This window comes from Erithacus rubecula (assembly GCF_903797595.1).
Source record: "Erithacus rubecula genome assembly, chromosome: 4".
Taxonomy (NCBI): Eukaryota; Metazoa; Chordata; class Aves; order Passeriformes; family Muscicapidae; genus Erithacus; species Erithacus rubecula.
In genome coordinates this window covers 40,343,511-40,364,899 of record NC_136686.1, presented here as the reverse complement: position 1 = coordinate 40,364,899, position 21,389 = coordinate 40,343,511, and the positions used below count along the sequence as shown (strand labels likewise).

The 21,389-nt window shown below is 34.3% G+C and overlaps 1 protein-coding gene across 1 annotated transcript in view; it reads right to left on the bottom strand.

Annotated features, from left to right (window-relative positions):
• SCAF11 (SR-related CTD associated factor 11) overlaps positions 1-21,389 on the bottom strand; it is a 46,843-nt gene that overhangs the window by 11,908 nt on the left and 13,546 nt on the right. The window contains exons 2-10 of the mRNA XM_079304572.1: positions 18,317-18,392; positions 17,320-17,474; positions 10,338-10,415; positions 9,427-9,524; positions 8,347-8,414; positions 7,678-7,733; positions 5,258-5,364; positions 4,251-4,340; positions 2,906-3,012 (exon numbers count right to left, since the gene is read on the bottom strand). Of these exons, the coding sequence (XP_079160698.1) occupies positions 2,906-3,012; positions 4,251-4,340; positions 5,258-5,364; positions 7,678-7,733; positions 8,347-8,414; positions 9,427-9,524; positions 10,338-10,415; positions 17,320-17,474; positions 18,317-18,377 (820 nt within the window). The 5' untranslated portion in view covers positions 18,378-18,392. The remainder of the gene's footprint in view (positions 1-2,905; positions 3,013-4,250; positions 4,341-5,257; positions 5,365-7,677; positions 7,734-8,346; positions 8,415-9,426; positions 9,525-10,337; positions 10,416-17,319; positions 17,475-18,316; positions 18,393-21,389) is intronic.

Sequence of the window (21,389 nt, the reverse complement as noted above, 5' to 3'; positions counted from 1 at the left end):
GAACTAAATTAATTCTTGGGATATCCATTAATTTGTTTCACACTTTGTGTGAATGTAGCATTCAAATTAATTCTTTAGCAGCTTCAATTTCATACACAAATAATGCAAACTAACTAAGAAAGATTAATTTCTATGGATTTTTAAATTAATCTCTCACATCACAAACACTTGATTTTAACTCTGCATGTTATTTCCCATGCTTTTGCTACACTAAAACATTTGTCTAATGTATTCACAAACAGATTTTATAAAAGTAAGATTGGAATGAGAAAAGTAACAGTAAAAAAGCCTCTTTCTACCACTTACTACTTTGTTAGCAGAACAAAAAACCTCAGTGTATTAAATTCAAACAATCTCAGAGAATGAATTCCATAACCACCTCACTAGCCTTTAAAAGAGCACAGGACTATAACCTTCCTTGCAAACAACACAATAATTTGCCTGAGCATGAAAAAAAAAAAAAAAAGGTGGTTCTGAGTTTTGTGTGTCCCAATGATCAAATAACTACTTGAGAAAAAGAAAACCAACATCAACTGTATAGAAGGCATCATCTATTTAAAAGAAAATAACATGATAGCAAAGAACTTCCAAAGGAATTTCAGGTGACTGATGCTATTTCAGGTATCTACTCTTAACAGTCTCACCAATCGTTTTGTTATGAAAGTGACTTTACAGTGGTTAAGCAGCACTTACTCAGCAACAGGTGGCTGTCTCAGACTAATTATGACTTCAAACCTATTACAATAGCCAGGAAATCAAGTCAGATGTTACATGACATTTCAAATTTTAATGTCTGTGATGATTTCTTCTCCCTTGAAGAAAATTATCTTGCAATAATAAAAAAAAACCTCAGCAGAATACAAGCGGAATGTGAGAACCTGGACAGAATTAGAAGGCGAGTTATTTTCCTAGCACATTCAAAATCTACATGTGAAGCACAAATCCCTTTTTAGCATGCCCTAGCACTTGTAAAAATTTAACAGAAAACTTCACAAGCTTTGGACTTGGACCAAATAAAAGGCATTTCAGTTCACTAACTCTTTATTGAAAAATATTTTAATCACACAAGAACTGCATAATGCCAGCATAAATCATAGTGGTATTTGTAGATTCACTAAAGTGTTTTCAGGTCAAGTTAGTAAAAAAGGTTGTTTAATGGTAACAGACTACTAAGACTGCAGCAGCTACAGGGATGATTCAGACACTGCAATTATATGGTCATCACTGATACTTGTATGGCTCATTGTACAATCCTTGAAGATACTGTCAGCTGTTACTCTGATGCAATACTGTACACTTAGGTGTGACCAGAAGTTGAGAGGAGTAGATAAAGAAAACAAAAAATGCTTATGCTATGGTCTTTCAGGCACAATTTAGTAAGAAGTGTAAGCACCAGTTTGCATCTTTTTTTAATGCATCTATTTTCTTCATTCTTATTTTTTCCACCTTTTTAAAAAGTCAGTGTGTCTTTATACATATATATTTGCCATGTATCTCTAACAGTATTCAGATTAGATTTCTCTTTGCCTTTGTCTTTACCTTTTCTTATGCATGTCAAACTTTTACTCAGCTGCTACATAAAAACTGAATGGGCAAGGAACACTCACTCCACAGAATGTGACTAAAATCCTCAAGGGACATCCTCATATCTACCATCCCCTGATTTTACTAAGAAATTCTAAGACTCTTACTTCCTGCATGCTCCTTATCAATAGAAAGTATTTAAATAAAATGTGAAGATGACTTAAAACTCTGAATCTTAAAACACTGTACTATGTTGGCACTAATCTTAAAATTCAATCTTTGTCCACAGTACAAGTATCAAAATGCTAATCAAGACAACTGACAAAATTCTGTTCTAAATATAATTATTTAATGTTTCTGGTGCATCCTAACAAAAAAACTTTACTATAGAAGTAGAATGGTAGATAGAGAAGTAAAGAGGTATGAGCTAACACGTATACTACTAGAAGCAAAATGGTTAAGGATCAGCTACATTGAACTGCCAAACATCAGAGACCTGAAGAAACAACCCATCAATTTTTCACTGGGAAATGTATAGATGACATACATACCTTTAAAAATAACAAAGAATATGAAAGCAAGTTTTTCATGATCCTTCTACTACTTAATTCCTTTCAGCAATTTACTTCCACATAATTTTTGTCAGCCAGGACACCCAAATCTGTCCTATCTCTTTGCCTACTAGACAAGTGAAAGTGGTGTGATTCCCAATTCAAAGAAGGCATTAACTCTAGCCTTAAAAAAATAGGACTCCTTTGTTTCCACTTCTTTGAATTTGTGCAGCTTTTTGAAAGAGAAACTACATTCTTGCTGAGTATGGAGACAGAGGCTGTTAAAGCAACTGGAGGAAGGCAATTCCTTCCATGTCTTGTCTTCTGCTGCTTTCCTGACAGACCATGGAGCTCCAGTAATTTTGCAAGGTTTTGCCCTGTTTGCTTGTAGGCAAACTAAAAGTGATCCATATACTTCACTGCTTCCTAATGTCCTCCTCTGCCAGAAAAGTTTGCTCCTGACACTCCACAATATACCTCAGAAATATGCCATTCATAATGCATTCAAAAAAGATTTATCCTTGAACAAAGGGAAATGAAGAAAGAAGAGCACGAATGGAAAAATAGTGCAATTAGAAATGGAATCAAATTACATAAATACGTATTAATTTAATCTTCAAAATAGTAAGTTATACCAGCTTTGGGGTGGATGATTCATGTTCTGTGTTCCAACTTCAGAAATTAAGTAGCTGAATTTGAAATAGTACCAAACTGCATCAAAACTTATTTTTTCCCCATTAAGTGCAACTAACTCTGTTTGATTTCTGATAATCATATTTTAACAATACTCCACATGAGCTATAAATAAAACTTACAAAAAAAAAGTTTACCAAAGTTTTCCAAAGGCCTGGTATTTGTTGGAAGAACTCTTCCAGCCACTGCAGAAGAAGTGAGGAGAAAGGTCTCAGCTTCAGCTCCATAAGATATTAAAGGAATACTGCAAAGTAAAAGCAAAAGAAGTAACATTAATTGTTTTAGTTGTTTGCAGCAAGTCTTGGAAACAATGCACAAAACCAAAACACATTAGGCAACTACAACCCTTTCAACTTCATCCCAGCTGGAGAAAAACACAAAGATGACAGTGACCAAAACTTTTCTTGTCATATTTAATTTCAGGTTAATTTTACTGCCTAATCTATTAAAACTGTTTGAACAGGGTATGTTATGTTAAAGCAATATACATTTGGCTTTCTTTAAAGTCAAACATAGAACTGTAATAGCCTACATGACTATTTAAAAAAGGCTTCTTTTTTTTTCCTTCATACAAAAGAAATAAAAGAAATATATACTTATTCAGGATCCCTCAGGAAACCTTGGGCAAAAACAGAGTTTAGTTAGAGATCAACAATTTTTGCATTATCACTGAGTTGGAATGAAACTTCTCCCCAAGAAAACATACATGTAATAAATTTAAATTTATTATTTCAATCCTAGATGCAATTTTTTATTATAATTAAAAAGTTCTTCACTTGCTATTTTACCTTTAGTCTTTGATTTTAAACCAAAGACAGCAAAGAGATATGTAGTGAAATTAAGATCACAGAACCAATTTCTTATTGTGTTATTTTAAAATCAGTTACTTTTATGGTTCTGCTTAATACTCACAAGAATATCTTTAGGGCATGTTTTAACACACATCTGCTTTCTGACAAAAAACCCATAGAATCATCTTATGACCCATGTTTTACTTTATACAACTCCTGTTAGCTCTTTTTAGATGCAAATAGGATTTTAAAATAAATTCTTACAGAAAAAAAGAAAAAAACAACCTGTAAAAGTTGAGTACAGGGTGGTGTGGGTTATCAGAATCAGACTGATGTTAAAGCAAATATAGTCTGATATCTAGGGACAGAAATAATTTTAAAAGCTCATTGACTATTAGCTGCCAAATAGCAAATATATTCAAACTCACATTTCTGTGAAAAGGAGACATATTAAGATGCACAAATCACTGGAGTTACTATGCTTGTCACGAATACCAAAAAAAGTATTGAGACATACAGAAAAGAATCTATTGACATAAAAACACCAAGCAGCAAATACATAAAAATTTAACAAGTTAAATGCAAACACTATTTAGTTTCATGAAAATTATATTCTATCTAAAGAGCAATTTGAATTAATCAAACTCCAAACATGAATTATGAAGATTAACTATGAATCCAAAACACAAACCTTTCAACTCTGGCAATCACAGATGAACACGACAATTCCAGTTCTTGTCTCTTTTGCCTGATCCCTGCACTGACTTCTGTGAATTCTGCACTGAAAGACAAATTTCATACAAGAAGTCATAAAAAGTAACTTTGTACTATGACCATTTTGCATTTCAGTAATTGCTCCTATCAATGACTAATTTAACTGTATCAGAACTTTCAACAGTCATGATAAAACTATGCATGGGTTATTGCTTAGAAGAAAACAGTCACAGCAAACATAAATGAAGTCCTAAATAAATAAAGCAGATGGAATGGAAAACAAGAGATGAAATGTGTCTGCTGGGGAGTTGAAGGATGGAGAAACTTTGCAACCTTGACAAATAAATTCTGTTGCATGCATGGCAAAAAGTTAACCTTTTACAGACTGTCAAAAACATACAGATATAGTATTTTTTTTAAATTAGGCTGCATTATCCAAACAGCATTCTTTAGACCGTTCTTTTTCTTCCATCTATTCAGTGAACAATTTTTTATCCATCCAGTCTTAAATATTAGGCTTAAGTATTTTGCTTAATACAAAAATGATTTATGGATATTTAAAGTATTCCTCTTGGAATCAAAGAACAACAACAAAGAAGATTGCTTCTGACACAAACCAGGATATTTACTGTTAACTGTTTTGGTAACTGCTGTTGCAATAACAGGGCTAAGCCTTTCCTATCCAAGGCTTCAATTCAGCAAGGAATTAAACATGAACTAAAAAATCAAACTCTTATTAGGAGATTAATATACTCAAGTGTGTGCTTCTGATGCTGAACACGACAGAAATTGGGGAGTGCCCTTAAGAGTACTCATTTTAAAATGTTTGTGTTTATCCTTTAACTGCTCTTTGTCAATGAATAAATACTCTGGCAATCTTCAAAATATTTCAAGGCAGAATATATACAGGTAGGAGCAGAAAGAACTTCAGAATCTACAATACAGTAACCCATCAATTTATATGAAGCACTAGTACACACTAACCAGTCATTTCTACAGCTAAAAAAGGATTCTTCACTGCTACCACCAGCCAGAAGCGTGCTGAAGAAATTAGTTCTGATGCACTCATTCCAGCAGGTCTGTCTTCTGGGCTACACAAAAAATAAATTATGAATTAAAGACACCCAAAATAAAACAATTCACACTAAATACATGAAGATGGACTGAAATTAAATTAGGTCAGCAAGACTTTAGCTCATAAAAAAGACACTATAATAGCTTCATAGTTATATGCAGAGATTTGGAGTTACAGTGAACAAATTTTCTCTATTCAGTCTCTAAATTTTCAACAACTGCTCTTTGCAGATAAACTAGATATTTTATATATAGCAAAATCTTTAATGTTCCACACAGACATCATTAATAAAGAAGCCTGATCTCCACTATTGCACAATTCTGCTATCTAATACACCACAGTAAGTACAGCTCACACACCTTCACACCCCTGCACAGCAGTTCACCAAGAGTTTTGTTTTCAAGTAACAAGAAAATCTAATGAGGGCAGCTGGGATTCTCCTTTGCCCTCAGGTAGGATTACAGAATTGAAGACTGTCTGGTGTGTCTAGTTACTGGGCCCTCACAGAGGCACAACACTCAGAACCTACTTTGTATTTCAAGAGATACCACCTCCAGCAGCACCAATTCACATTGCTAACAAGGCCCAGCCATGTGCTGTGTGCTGGCCCATTGCCATTTGCAGGCATGCAGGGAGCTCTGCTGCTGGGCACTGCACTGGCTGCAGGGAAAAACCAAAAGCAAACCCCAACCACACACCACCTGTAGCACTCCAGATCCTCTTCCCACACTAACATGTACCTACACTGATCCATTTCTGTCACAACCCCTGAAGGGCTCATACCACCTCAAATCTGACTAAAACTTTCCTGTTCATTGCTATGACTGGTATTTTAAAACAGGTTTTAGAATACTACCATAATTTTAATTCAGAAAAATGAAAAATAAACTTTGTAGTGGAATATATAAGACTATGTGTCTCAATATGCAATCATTGTGCATATGCTCCATCAAACTACAGCACAGAGAGCTGTTTCTGCTGGGAACATGCCCTATTTTATCAGTGTACAAATTTTAAATTTGGCCTAAAAAAACTGTTGAGTTTTGAAAATTAATCTTTCTCCCTCCAATTAAAAAAGCTATCCAGATGTTCCACAAATGTCCTTATGAAGTAGTTGCTAGTACATCATGGCACTCTTAAATTTTGAGCATTCCTTGGATAATTGAGTCCCATGCTTCCTCCTGAAGGTTTTTAATGGTTCTACTTTTGCTAATTAACTTTTTTTTTTTTTGCTACAGGTACTATTTGAGACATTAGTGCTATTAAACACTTCACCATAAATCAGTGAAACTAAAAATGAAAACATTCCCAACCACGAAGTCACATTAGTGGCAGATCTACCATTAAGCCCTATCTTTTCAGTTCAAAATCCCCTCAATGCAGTGAAAGGTACTTAAAAGTTTACAGGGCAACAAACTCCAAATTTCCAAATACCAGACTTAGAAAGGGAAAACTGGAGCTAACAATATCCCTGACAACTATGGTGTAACGAGAACCAAACAGAAGTTACAACTCACACCATCAGCTGCTGAAAATACACAGGATGTGCCCCATACTACATGAAACAAAGCCAAAACAGGAACTTGAACATAGCTTTTCCTCCAAATATTCAAACTTCAGGTAGGACAGAATGATGGCAAATTATGGCATTCACACTTCAGAATTAAATTTAAGGCCTAAAATTATTTCGTGCACATTCATTTACAGGTAGAACTATGAGTGAGAAAGCACTGATCAAAAACTTGTGTCTCAGAAACACAAAGTATCTTTGAAATGAGGGATGACAGAAATCAACAGGAGAGCCTTTACAGCTCCTTATAAATCTGGCACCTGCTGATACCATGTTTATAGACTAAGATTTGTGAACAAGACACTTGGAAACAGAAATCTTCTGGACAGAAATCTCACATTTTAAAAAACCCAACTTGATGCAAACCATAATGTTTATGACAGATTCACATAAATTACTTGGTTGATTACGTCCATTTATTTTATTGAAAATAATTAACACCATGCTTGGCTGACAGCTTGTACATTAAAGCATCTTCTATTGGTGAAGACATGAAAACAGGTTTCAGGATCTTATAATGCAATATCCTAATCTAAATGGAAATATTTACCATCACAAAACTAGAGCTTAATCTGAGAAAGAAGCTCATATAACCTAGCAGTGTGCTTTAATTACTTCAAGTCAAAAAGAGACATAAAAAGTTTGAATCATACCAAAAATCAACAAATAGAAATTAACCTTAAAGATAAGCAGGAAAGTAGCCTTAAAAATGCTCTAATGAAAGAAAACATTTACAAATGTTTTATTATCAGAACCAACCTTGTTTATCTTCACAGAGAAAGCTTTCTTGTTTTGTTTGTCATACAAAATATTACCTGTGGAACAAGGAACACAACTTTGATCTTAACTTCAGTATATTAGTTCCTGATTGTTCATCAAAATCATTAATGCAATGGGAGGTTAAAAAATGTGTACTTTGAGTGCATTAATAATGTTTACATACAAACTGAATTAAATGAAAATGCAAGCACCTTCACAATAGCTTTTTAGATACCAGGAAGTTTTTTACCTCTTCAGATATTTGCTTCATTTTCTAAGTTATGAATACTTATCAAAATAAGCCCCTGAGAACAGCAACCCCAAAACACAGATAAGTGCAGCTTGTGTTTGAACTCTCACCAAGAAAACTTCTGTGAATAGAAGTTAGTCATTAGCTGTTCCCCAGCTGCCTGATGCAGAAAATTACTTGAGGCTACAACCACATCCATTAGACTTGTGACTGAAATTGAAGAGGCAGTTTTCCAGTAATATAAAAACAGGAGATTCACATATTGCAATTCTGTTCTAGAAGTCCCACACTTCTACTACTTGGAATTTGGATTTTATATACAAATGTAAGCAATTTAAAAAAAATAAATTGGCTCCTCAAGAAAAGATATTCCAGAGTTCCTCAATAAAATACAGCAATTCTGACAAACACCAACTTACTGTATTTTTTCTTCACAATTCTGCTTAATTTTACTGTTACTGGCCCTCTGTCTGGAAATACAGCTTTTCTGCAAGATCAAAAAAAGACATCAAAAAAGCAGTTTCTAGGCACATACAAACAAAATCCTCTCCTTTTTAAAGGTATTGTTATTTTGTGCACATAAACTAAGTTCTAACTGCTATTAAAACCTGAACTTGCAACATGAATACCATCTTCCATATATTAAAAGCCACAGTGGTTCAAACAGCTTAGATAGAAAAAATAAGAAAATCAACTTAACACAAGAGTTAATACCCTGTATTAAATCAGAATGCTCAGTTTTGTTTGATTTCATGGCAACATGTGAAAATTGTTATTAAACCTGCTTTATTTTAAGAATATCAGTCAGTGTTGATTCAGAATGGTGAATCTTATTTTCTTATGAGTTAAAAAGGTAATTTACCTCCAGTTTGCTGTAATGAAGTCTGCTTCACATTAAACCTCAAAACTTTGTATTTTTCATACATTCCATTAAACACTGACTTTAGATAAGCACTATTTAGTAAAATTCACCTGTGTAATCATAAACTTCCCTTTATACAATGCTGCAAATGTTACAAGATAAAGTTTATCAAAACATTAATGGTATTTTCACATAACAACAGAAATGTTCCCTCTCAAGCTTACTAGAACAAAATCAGTTCTTGACTACAACCATATTTTATATGAGGAACATCACCATTTTTTATAACATTCAAGAAAAGTAGATGTTTGTTTATATTAACAAAGAAAAATATTAATACTGTTAAAATTTGATGTACCATACTTCAGATTAATGTAAAATTTGTCAGAATTGCTTGAAAAATGAAACTTTTACAGAGCTCAATGCAAGAAATACGCTGCCATTTACTTCTTCCTTGCTATCTTAACTATTCAAGTGGGAATTACAGCAATGATAAAAGTAAAATTAAACTACCACTTATGAAAACAAAGTTATTTTAAAATAAGAATAATTTTACAAAATTTGTCAGGCTGCAAACTTGATTTTATGCATTTCAAATATTCCACTTCAAATGCTTGCAATTGCACTGATGACCAACCTCACATAACTTCTCATCTTCACATGGCTGTATGTTTTCTTATTGCAGGCACAGTTCTCCTCTTCCTCCTTCCTCTTTAGCTGTTTTGTAACCTGAACCTGTGTTGTAAAACAGAGTCAATCCAATCTACAATGTCATGACACTTGGGCTTTAATTTCACACAAAGTCTCTTCAGTTCTATAAAGAAATTAAGCTCAAACAGAAGGACTAGAAAACATTTCAAATCTTACTTTTTTGACTTCACATTTTGGAGACATTTTTTCATTTGTTTTTCATAAAATAGAAAAAACTTGATGTGTTATTGACAATGCCTAAGATGCATAAAAAGTACACAGGACAAAAAATCCTTGAATCCAGACTGCCATGGAAAATGTCTCAGAGCTATGCACTAGTTTCCATTAAGAATCTATAAGCTAAGATTTTTAAAATTAAGTTGCTTGTTCAGAATAATAAAGTTCACCTCAGGAAAATGCTGAGATATCACACAACTTATTATGCATGTGTTTTTTGTCTGGGAATTGTAAACACAGACAATTCATCTCAGCTAAAATAAAAAAAAGGCAATATTGCATGATAATTGGTACAATTGTTTACAAAACCTAGTTTAAAAAAACACTTTAGACCAATTACTACACTTCTATTCTTAGATATATCATGAATGCTCAAAGACACTAGAAAGTAGCAACAGCAGCTTTATGATTATTATTACTATGGTAAATATTTGCTCTGAAAAAAACAATTAAGGATAATTCCTAACTTCAAATATGTAATAGAAACACTGAACCAGTAATTACTTTGTTAGGAAAGCTTATTTAACACAATGCATTTAATTTTATATGAGTAAAAGCCTGCAACATAACTTTGACATTCCTACAACAGAAGTTATTTAAGAAAATAAGTCTGGAACATACCTTTATCTGCTTATCCAGTGCATCCAGCCTGCACACTGCTTGAAATGGTCTGCGATCAATAGGACATGAAGCCTGTGTCTGAAAAATTATTTTTGTTATTACAAATTTGGTAATGAGCTAAGAGAAGCCTTAATTTTCTATACTTTTATTGGCTATTATAGTAGCTTACAGAAGCACAACAAAAAAATCCCAGCTTGTTCACAGTAAGAATGCACTTGGACACATTATCCATATACTCAGTATTTTGTTTCATATAAGCAGACTGCTCTTACAGGAAAAATCTAAAGGAAACAAGAATGGAACCCAGAAGTTGTGTTTAAAAAAAGAAAAAATATTTAATGCATTTCCAATCAGGTTACCTTCATTTTCTGTTTCTTTAATTCCTTTTAGGTAACTGATTATATACCAATGTGTCCTGATTTTGCCTGGGATAAAGCTAATTTTTCTTAGTAGCTGGTACACTACTTTGGATTCTATGTAACAATGTTGATAAACACACTGAAAAGTGTAACAATAAGCAAAGATTCTCTATGCTTTGCATTGTTCTAAAATTTCATTTCTTAAATTTTATTGTCAACAGGAACTGTGTTGCATTGTGTATCCCCCAAAACATAAAACTAGTAAGGCCAAAAGCAAACAGTGCTTAAAACACGCCTCTCTTATTGCCATCAGCAGACAACAGATTCTCACATGTAACACATCTAAAAGTTTCACAAATCAATTTTTACAAAAAGGGAACTGAAGGCTATTTTATCCTACTGTTTGATGGAAATAGTGATTTATTGTTTTTCCCTGATCACCTAAATGCTCTCTTATTGAGACTGCACTGCATCAGATAAAACACACACAGAGAACAAATTATTAACCATGGAAATGGGAAATTTCAACCGAAGCTCCACCCAAGTAGATGATGTAGTTAATCAGCTTTAAGAAAAATCAACATTGGATATTAACTTTTGCTGTGATAGAATTCTTTATTCCTTTTAATTCCAGATGTGTTTGCTGTGGGGGCACAGTTCTTTGTTTGGTTTGGGGGTTTTGTCATCATTACACCCTCCACACCCACCTTAATTCCATTAGCTTTTAGAGGCTCATTTCAACACTTGCAAAACAAAATAAAAATCAAAACACACCCAGTCTCCAGCCCTAATTCATTCACTGAACAAGACCCAGCATATGAACTTCGTGTCCTAAAGAGGCATGTAATTTCTGCAGTTTAGAGAGCTACAAGGTATCTATGCAAGCAAGATGCAGTACTAGAACTGCATCAGCAAAAAACCACCATGTGAACTCATCCCCAAAATTCAGTGATGAACTTCATTCCTGTCTTTTCATTGGGACTTCTAATTCTCCAGTTAACTGTTCTTTTCTCAATTTCAAAGATTCCAATTGAAGCAGATAGAACCAAAATAGACTGACTTCAAAAAACACAAACCCACCAAACAAACAAAAAGCCCCCCTAGGGATAGTTTCAGGAACAAGCTGCTGAACAAGAATGTAAGTTAAAGCCACCCTTTAATGCTCTGGTATTTTATCCTAACTAAAAACTTCATCTTTTGGGGGATACCATTGTTCCCTGCAGTGTCATGGCCCCAGATAAGAAAAGCATATTAGGTAATTAAGACAGCTCCCTAAGGACTCAGATTATGAAGGCACTTTTTGTCCTGTAGTCAAGGCACAGCTAATGCACAGTAACATAGTAGTGCAAGGTTCCATTAGGATATTTGACAGCATGCAATGCACTGTAGCTTTTGAATCCACTGCAAACATCAAGGTACATACTTTTATTCTTAGATATACCAGATTGTAAAAGATAGGTAGGAGGAAGTTCTTTTTCTTAGCCATTTTTACTCTTGTTTCAGGATCTACCTTAGCTGAAATGTTTATCCAATACAATATCTTCCTATATTAAATTTACACATGAATGTCAAGTCACCTTCTCAAGTTTAAGTCACTGTAAGTTACTTTTACTCATTGCAATAAAGTATCATAGAATAGTAAGTGTTACTAGCAGCTATCCAAATAGCAACTGGTTTTGCTCCACTAGAAAGATGTTCCATGTTCAGCTCTTCTGGACAAATGTCCAACAATTTAATGTAGTTTTACACTGTACTAGAAAGGGAGGAAAACATTCTGGAAGAATCAAAAACTACTATTAGGTTCAGAATATCTTCAGAAGCACCAGATGTTCTTTCCACTCCTACTCAGTTGCTTTGTGTAGCCATAGCATTTTCTGTAAGCTGACAACATTATCACAAGAGAAATTCTAGTAAACTCAAGACATGTGGTTGTACACCCTCAGTCCCCAGGTGGAGTACAGTTGTTGGGTACCACAAGGGAAACTAGAAGATTACTTCTATCTAAACAGGCATCATCTCACCTGTCTGCCAACAAATAAAATCGTTAAAATGCTGGGAAAAAAATGGAAGAAAAAACCTAAAGTTCTGTCCCTTTTCCCAACAGCAAGACAGGATGTATTCTGCTACAGAAAGGAGTAAAGGTAAAAAAAGTCAACTTTCATTACAAGAAGCAATTATGAAGAGTGGTGGCCTTTAACTCATCTCTCATGATTTTTGAGAACATGGTTCAGGTAACAGAGCTGTTGAGTCTTGTTTCCTCAAAGGCAGGTTAGCAATTCCACTCTTCAGAGACTTCTGTTCAGGGAGCATTGTAAGTAATAGTGAATGTACACTGTACTTCTTGATGAAGAACATTTAAAATAAGAAAGAAGATGCTGAGATGGAAAAAGTCTGAGGAACAGCTACCATTTTTATTATGCACAAGAGAGAAGGTATGTGAAATGTATCACAACCTTAGGAGAACCACAGATTTTTACAATACCTTTCTTTACCATAGCTTTAAAAATCAGATCATGATATATTTAATCTAATCATCAATATCATTAGAAACTCAGGGCTGTATTAGTGATCTGCTTTGCTTCCCAACAGTTTTTTCCTTGGAAAAATACACACTAGTGGCTCAACACACTTCAAAATGTCTTTAATTGTTTTATTCCCCACATGAAACTGAGAATTTTCCTGTTAAACCTGGTAACTCCACAGTGATTCATTCTTTCACCCATCCTGTGATATCTGAAGTATTCACTCCATAAAATCTGTAAGCCCTGAAAAGTTATCCACAAGCAATATGCTTGTTTTTCAGATTAAAAATAAAAATTTAAAAAATTGTATTTTAAATTACTGTAAATTATAACAACTAGAAAAATCTTACTTTGGCTCCATATGCATAACTTAATTTCTGTATTTCTGTAACTGCTAGAGTGACACAGAACTATGATCCCTGAAATCTCTGATACATTTATTAGCTCTGTGAAGGGAAAGGAAGGTAAAAAGCCAACAGTAAAGTAAATATTTATTATTTCTAAGACTGTTTTCTTTGAATAAAATAGAAAAACAAAGGTAGGGATTTTCCTCTAACCATTACAGGCAAGATAACGCAGCTGCTAAAGCAGTTGTCTTAGCTGAGGTGTTGTTAAATATTTTGTGCATGTTTGCTACAGATGCCTAGTTGACTACTCTTGGCATCAGTTTCACTTAATTCCTTTCAGAACCAATTATTATAAAAGAAAACATGTGCTTACCAATGACAATACAAAATACAAGTCAGAAAAAAAGTTTAAAAAATTAGTTTTGACACAACCAGTTTTAATATACTAATAGTATTACAGAAGCACAGTAATGTAATTGCTTCCTCTGGTATAACACATTACTGATGGTATATAAAGACTCTAGATAGGGGATTTTTATTGGCTGCACTCTCCCCTGCTATTTTATGTGGCCAGAATAATGTTAGCACATACATCTTTACACTGAAAGTAACCCTTCATTTACACTGTCCTACATTCCCACTGAAGGGTGTGTCCAGTAACCTCAGCTCCTGATTTAGCACTTTTTTTTTTATGAGCTTCCAGCACAGACTCACTGAAATACAAAGCCTCAAGCTTGAAAGTCTTCATTAGTAAATTACACCATGTTGGTTCACAGAAGTGGTTGACAGCTGGCACAGGATGACAAACATTTATGTTAATCTTCATGTGCCTACTGAAAACAGCCCCCAGCAGTCTGCCAGCCCAGTGCTGCCCAGCAGTGACTGGGAGAGCACTAGTTAACATGGCCAAAGGTACACAAGTTGACAGTCTAATATTATAAGAGTTCAATAGTACAGGCAACTGAAGTTTGCACATAGCAGTGTTGTCAAATGCCACAATTAACTCAGCCAAAGAGAACAGAACAATTCAAGGGACATACTAAAAAGTTACTCTGAAGATTAACTCCTTTGTGGGAATTCTTGGTCTGCCTCTCACTTTTTGTTTTTAGGTGTGAGGCACCTTTTTTTAAAGGGAAAGAAAATACAGCACTGACTCAACTGCAATACAATTTCATTCTGAAACTAAATGTTCAGATTTAGCCAACAGGATCTAATGTATTAGACCTGTTCTGTGGTAAGTTTCCTACCCCTCTTTAGCCTTTGGAATAAAAGGGATTATATAATAATGCTTTTCTATTGCTTTAAAGTGCTTTTTAAAAAATCTATATTCCCTCACTTCTTAAAAAATAAGATGTCTTTCAGACAGAAGATCTGCTGGCACAGGACACTTGACTGCAGTTGCAATGTCGAAAATGTCCTGTAGATTGAAGAGGGAGCAGAACAGTAAAACTCTTCTGCTTAAACTACCCTGGTTTGGATTAGAGTCTACACATTTATATACAAAAGCCATAAACTCCAGGAAAACAATGATTATGCACAACTTGAAAACAACAGTTTAAAGTAGTAGCTTCTCCTGTTATATTTTGGAGTCCAGATGCAACACAGAAAAACAAAAGAAACCTTCAACTTGAACACAGACTGCTGGTAAAGTATCTAAGTGTATGGAGCACAACTGAAGATACACAAAAGTACATGTCAAATAATGTGAATATTACTCTTTTTTTTATAAATATTTCATTCAATAATTTCATTCTCTTTTTTTTTTTTGCCAGCACTTAAAGAAAAAATATAATTTCTAAAAAGCAATTTGTTTATAGTCCAAAAAAATACTCAATCTTTACCCAGAATCAGGCAGTGTATTTTTTAAACAGCAGGTAGTTTTTAATGTCTGTTTTACATCTTCATTACTCAGAATGACTTAAATTATGGTTATGATAACCAAGAGCTAGAAAAAGCCAACTCTCATGCAACACTTCTCTAAAAAGAACACATTCAGTTACTAAATATTAGTAACAGGCAAAAAGCACACAGAAACAGCATGTTTTAAATGATGACATGCCTGTAATATTTTTTTATCAAATCTATAGAACCTCATCTGCTTCTCATAGTTGAAGCCTCTGAACTGTCACCCAGTTTTCAATACTTTTGTCACTTTACTTTTAATTAAAACTACTAGATTAGGCAGTGGAGTTCCATGAACTCAACAGGCCTGGCTGTCATGTATCCTCAGAAAAAGAAGCCTGGCTGGTTTTACCTATCAGATGTTGCTAATGAAAAGCAGCAGTAGCAGTCTTATGCAGCTTTAAAAACTGCCTCACATTTTTTTTATGGAATCACATCGACTTTATCTGTCAACTATTAAGAGAAGTTGCTTTTACTCTATTTGAATAGCACTTCAGACTACAAAAAATAAAATTGACGTGACAAGAAAAATGTCATATCATTCATCTGCCCCTTTAGAACAAGAAAATTTCTCTTCCTCATTGGGCTTAAAAGCATCTGTTAGACAATGTGAATAAACTCGAATCCAGCAGCAAGCCAATAGACTGCAGTGCTTCCCTGTGCATGTCACTAATGCTCTTCAGTTGTCATTACAACAACCAGCTAAGTCACTCAGGGCAAAATTGCAGGTGAGTATTTCCTTTTCCCTTACAAATAAAATTGCTCCAATGAATTGAACGCAAAACAGAAAATCTGGCAACAGGAAAGCTTTGTTTATTATCTGGTTTATAAATCTAAAGCAATTTTAATGTAATAACCTCTTTTTAATACTCTGAAGTTCATATAAATTCTTCAGAAAATTGTGTTACCACTGGCTTTCAGTAATAAATAGCACAAAAATTAAGGTTAAAAACATAGCAAGAATACGCATATTGCATATAGACATAGAGACAAGTGATAATAAACTTCTAAAGGGAATACTGCAACCAAAATCATCACTTACTTCAAAAGGATGATATTGCAAAGAACTCAAACAGTGGTCTCACTAAAGTGACAAACTAATTCAAGTCCACGGAAGCAGGGGGAAAGGTAGCAACCCCTGCTCATCCCAGTACAAATCAGTATTAATTTGGTGTTTTATACTAGTAATTGAAAAAGTTACAGAAAAGGTACGGACACCAGACTGAATGCAACTATTGCATGACATAGGTGAGGGAAATGGGACTAAACAGAACAAGGTCATCAAGGATTTGTTCAACAAGTCATTTTTCTTTAAGGTCCCAGAACTATCTACAAAGTTATTGATGTAGAACAAAAAACAGCCATCATTAAAATGATTTTTTTTTTCAGAACAGCAGAAAAGCTTTTAGTTAAATTCTCTTTTCAGTTAGAAAACTCAGGTTGTATCATTCATTTTGTAGACCAACATGAATACATGTTTGTCCCAGCCCTGAGTTGACACTACGACAAACAGCCTAAGGGTTATCACAAAGTAAGATTAAGATAATAACAATGCAATATTATAGCATGTACATAATACTGTCTGATCTTCCAAAGAGCCAACACCACTCTACTTATCACTAATCTCTAGCAACCATTAAGTTACTAGAGTAAGACTGTCTAGTGAAAGAAAGCACAAAATACTTTATTGCAATAAGAAGAAAGTTTTCCAAAATCTATTTACAAATTGGTCATTGAACACTTCTGTGCAAAGCCAAAATCTGTAACTTTCTTTAAAAAAAACAAAACTGTAAGCATTAGATGCAATAGATTTCACTGAAAAGTAAAAACACACCTTGGTGCTTAGTCTTACCTCAGCCCATTTAAGAATACAAGTCATGCAGAAGGTATGACTGCAGTTCTCAGGAAACCCAATCTCTTGTTCTAGAAGGCAGTTCAGACAGATGGGGCACGTGCTGCCATCATACAGTAAAGTAGAACAGGAACAGCTTTCCTCGTTTTCTTCACCTGGTATTATTAACATTGGCACTTAGAAGTTTTGACAGGTTTTGAAACAAAAAGCTTATAGATTTGAACAATAAAGAGGTAAGACTTCTTTAATGCTCCTCTGGCCAGCTTCTTGGCTACATTAGACCTGAAAACTTGAATTCAACTTGCCTGTAACTACAGACAACTCTATTTCAGGTGAAAAAAGCTAAGCAAGTTATTTCATAGATTACTGTACCAGTCTTTGCCATTAAAACAAACAAAAGTTAACCACAGGAATATTTTAATAAAGCAGGCATCAGTGTTCCCTATTGGTTATGTAGTCATTTAGACATAATTCCCTTAAGTTCTTTCTCCTTGTGTGTTTGCATGCATCTCTTCATGACACAAATTACACCAGCATATTCTATATTCATTATCTTACATACACATGGTCTACCTTCAGTTTTCCTGCCTTAGAATTATCTTAACCTGAATATCTTCAAATATTTACTTAACCATATACATTGAATAAAAAAACACTCCCAATTTTGCTAGAGCTAGAAAGTGTTTTCAGAATACAAAAATGTATGAACTCTTCTTCGAGGAATTTTACTCTGAATTAATCATTTTCTCTGAATAGCAATTGCTATCAACATTTTTGCTTTGCTACTAGAATTCACAAGTAATAACAAGAGAAGAGATAGGAAATCATTTGAGGACCTCACAGGCCAAAGCCAAATATTATGAGATGGTGGTTGTGTTTACACAATTCCTTTCAAAATAAGCAGCAAACTAATTGAGAGAGCAAATGACCAAAAACAGAGCTTCACAGCTTGAACCTGAATAATATGCTTCAATATTTTCTCACACACAAACTTTACCTTCCATGCCTTCATGTGTCTGATCCTCAGTATCTTGAATACATTCCTTTCTCTTCTTCATCTTTTAATATGTAGTCTGGAAAACACAGAAGCAGTTCATTTAGATTGCAACTTGAAAACTAAAAAATTAATGAGTATTCTCTATCATAGAGTAGAAATATATGATACTAGCAGAGACCACTTTTAATGTTTGCAATTTATAAGTATCATTATTGCTGTCTAGCAACCGATGTTTCCAACTTCAAAAATTGCTTTTGTTCAACAGATACAAAGTTTTTGCAGTGTTTTAAGATTACCGCTGGTGTTTTTATTTTTAAAAATTCAACATATTGCCAAGTTTCCATGCAAATCCCCCACACAACACTGCAGTAACTAACACCTGCAAACTGCCCTATGCAAATAGTTGAAGCAAAAAACTTTAAACACTCAAGCACCAGAAGAGTTGGTTGCTTTACAAACCTAGAGTCACCATAGTAGTGGCAAGTGAAGAAAATGAAAGTAGCTTATATTTGTAAGACAAAAGCAAGAAGAAAATAATTCAAACTAAGTCTGCACTCAGTAAAACATGTAGAGAAATTTGTATCAAACCAGAGACAGGTCACAACCACAGGTGCAGTGGAGTATCATGAATGGGGATGCACTTTATAACTGCTCTGTGAAAGAAATAGCACAGATAAAGTACATTCCAGTGATCCATATCACAAAGGTTGGAGGAATTTGACCCTGAAAGAAGAAAAAGCAAGTATATGTTCTTTGGAAGCTTACTTTTAATAGATGCAAAATGAAACACCACTTAGAAAAAAAGAGTATCTATACCCAGGACTTAACCTCCTGCATTTCAGACTCCTGTAGTAACAGCAGAGATAGTATATACACCTAAAGCTCCAATCCAAGCCCCAGAGGGAACAACTGGCTTCTCCAAAATGATATGAAGCCTTAAAAAATATTAGTATTTAAAAGGACAACTTCAGAAGACATTGAAGAAATCAGAGATTACCAAGATCTGCTACTTAAGCATTCAAATCTGAAGCAAACGGAGGTTTACTCTTACACTTTGACACCTTTGCTAGACATAGCAGCAGGGGAGAGCTGAAACTGCCACAATCACACTCCTCAAGTAAACTTCCGCCTATTTCACTCAAACTACAATATTTTCCCCTTACCACCAAGATTTCCAGAAGGAGAGGCAGCATTTGCTTCCCCAAACTTTTCTTCTGATCAAGTCTTTATTGCTTGACCTTGGCAGCAGCATGTGTTTTAATGATCTTTTTTTATACTAAGAAAAGCAACTCTACTGCACATTCCCATCACATATACTTATTTTCTTAGGCAACCCAAAAAATCAGAACTCAGATCTGTGATTCTCAAAACACAGACACAGTCTGCTGAAGAATTGGTGAAAACTGTGAAACTAATTAGAAACCTGTAATTAAAATGTAAAATGGCTTCAATATTCCTATTAGAAATTAGTTTTGGCTTCCCCAAAGGGAACATGGGAATCAATTCAACTGAGATAGGGGAAAGTAAAGGGACAAGGAAAGAAAAGACTAGCTTTAAGGGATTTGTCCCCTACACTGCTATTGCATTTTCATATCTAAAATTATTTCAAAAAATATTAATAACATCTGGAATCAACTGTAGGCTGGTTATCAGCACTACACTAGCACCAACAGAGTTGCAGCCAATGCTGGAAGATACAGACAAATTCTGTTTCCAGAACAACCACTGTCCAGACTTCCACCTTTTACATGCTAAGCAAATGGAAACCCAACCCAACCCAAGTCAAGATGCTCCTTTAAAATTTAATGCCTTCAACAAGCAAAATCTGCCCAAAATTAGGACAGGTAAGACACCAAAAACACATTTGAATTTAGAAGATAGTGGTCTGTTGCTTTCACTCTGATCTGCACAGATGATTTTTGGCCCCAGTGTAAATCATACAGTAGTGTGTAGTATAGCTGCTTTTATACATAAAATATAAGAACATCCCTTCTGCTCTACATCTTAAAACCTCAGCAATGCTTCACAGAAGCAGAAAATTCCACAAGCTGTACTCAAACATCTTTCAACCCTACAAGTCCCAGGACACCTTATAGCTGAGTGAGTTTCAAGACAAGATCACAATATTGCACTCTGCATACATCCACAGAAAATTATTAAAATAGACACAATCTAGATATCAAACTAAGGAATAGTTTTTGAGTTCACATTTATTATAACAGAGATCTTGAATTCACTAAAACAAATTACAGAAACAGAACACAGAAGCTCTTCAAGTTTGCTTTTCACCAGAAAAAGTAACCTTCTATTCCATTGTACTCTTTCTAGACACAGACATCCCAGAAATTCTGGCACACTTCCAATAATTAGAAAAACAGAGCCCCTAAAATTCTGACAGAATATCAGCAAATCCATGACATGCAGCAACTGAAAATATTTATGTAATGTTAACCCATTCTTCTCACAAGCCTATTATTTAAACAGATACTGAGTGCTGCTAAAACATTTCACAGATCATTTTGCACAGCACAACTTCATCAGTTTGACACTGCATTTCACACAACACAGCAGAAACACTACCAAAATTTTTATAAATAAAGTAAAAGACATCATCAAAATCTACACACTATTTAACAAAATAACTTGGAAAAGACTGTTTTCTTCAGTACTTTAAAAGGGGCATCACAGGCATTAGAATAGCAGAAAAGTTAACACTGGCCTGTTACTGAATTTATATGATTAAAAGCAGAGCTAGGAAAAGAGAACCTGGTGGTTTAGAAAAAGCAGACAGCATAGAAAACAGAACACTTATTTTTCCCAAAATGTGACAAGACAGCAACAAATGCCATACTATGTTTATCTGATAAGAAAGAAAGAAAATATATATATATATAAAAAATTACCCCTCTCCAAACTCTAGATAAGCTTTCCTAAGAATCCTAAAGATAGCATAGTCTTACAGCCAAGATGGCATTTTTCTGGTGTTTGTGCATTCTCAATGGAATGACTTTCTAAGAGAGATATCTTACTTTATTTCATTTTGACATTAAGACAGGGCATTCTAGTATATTAA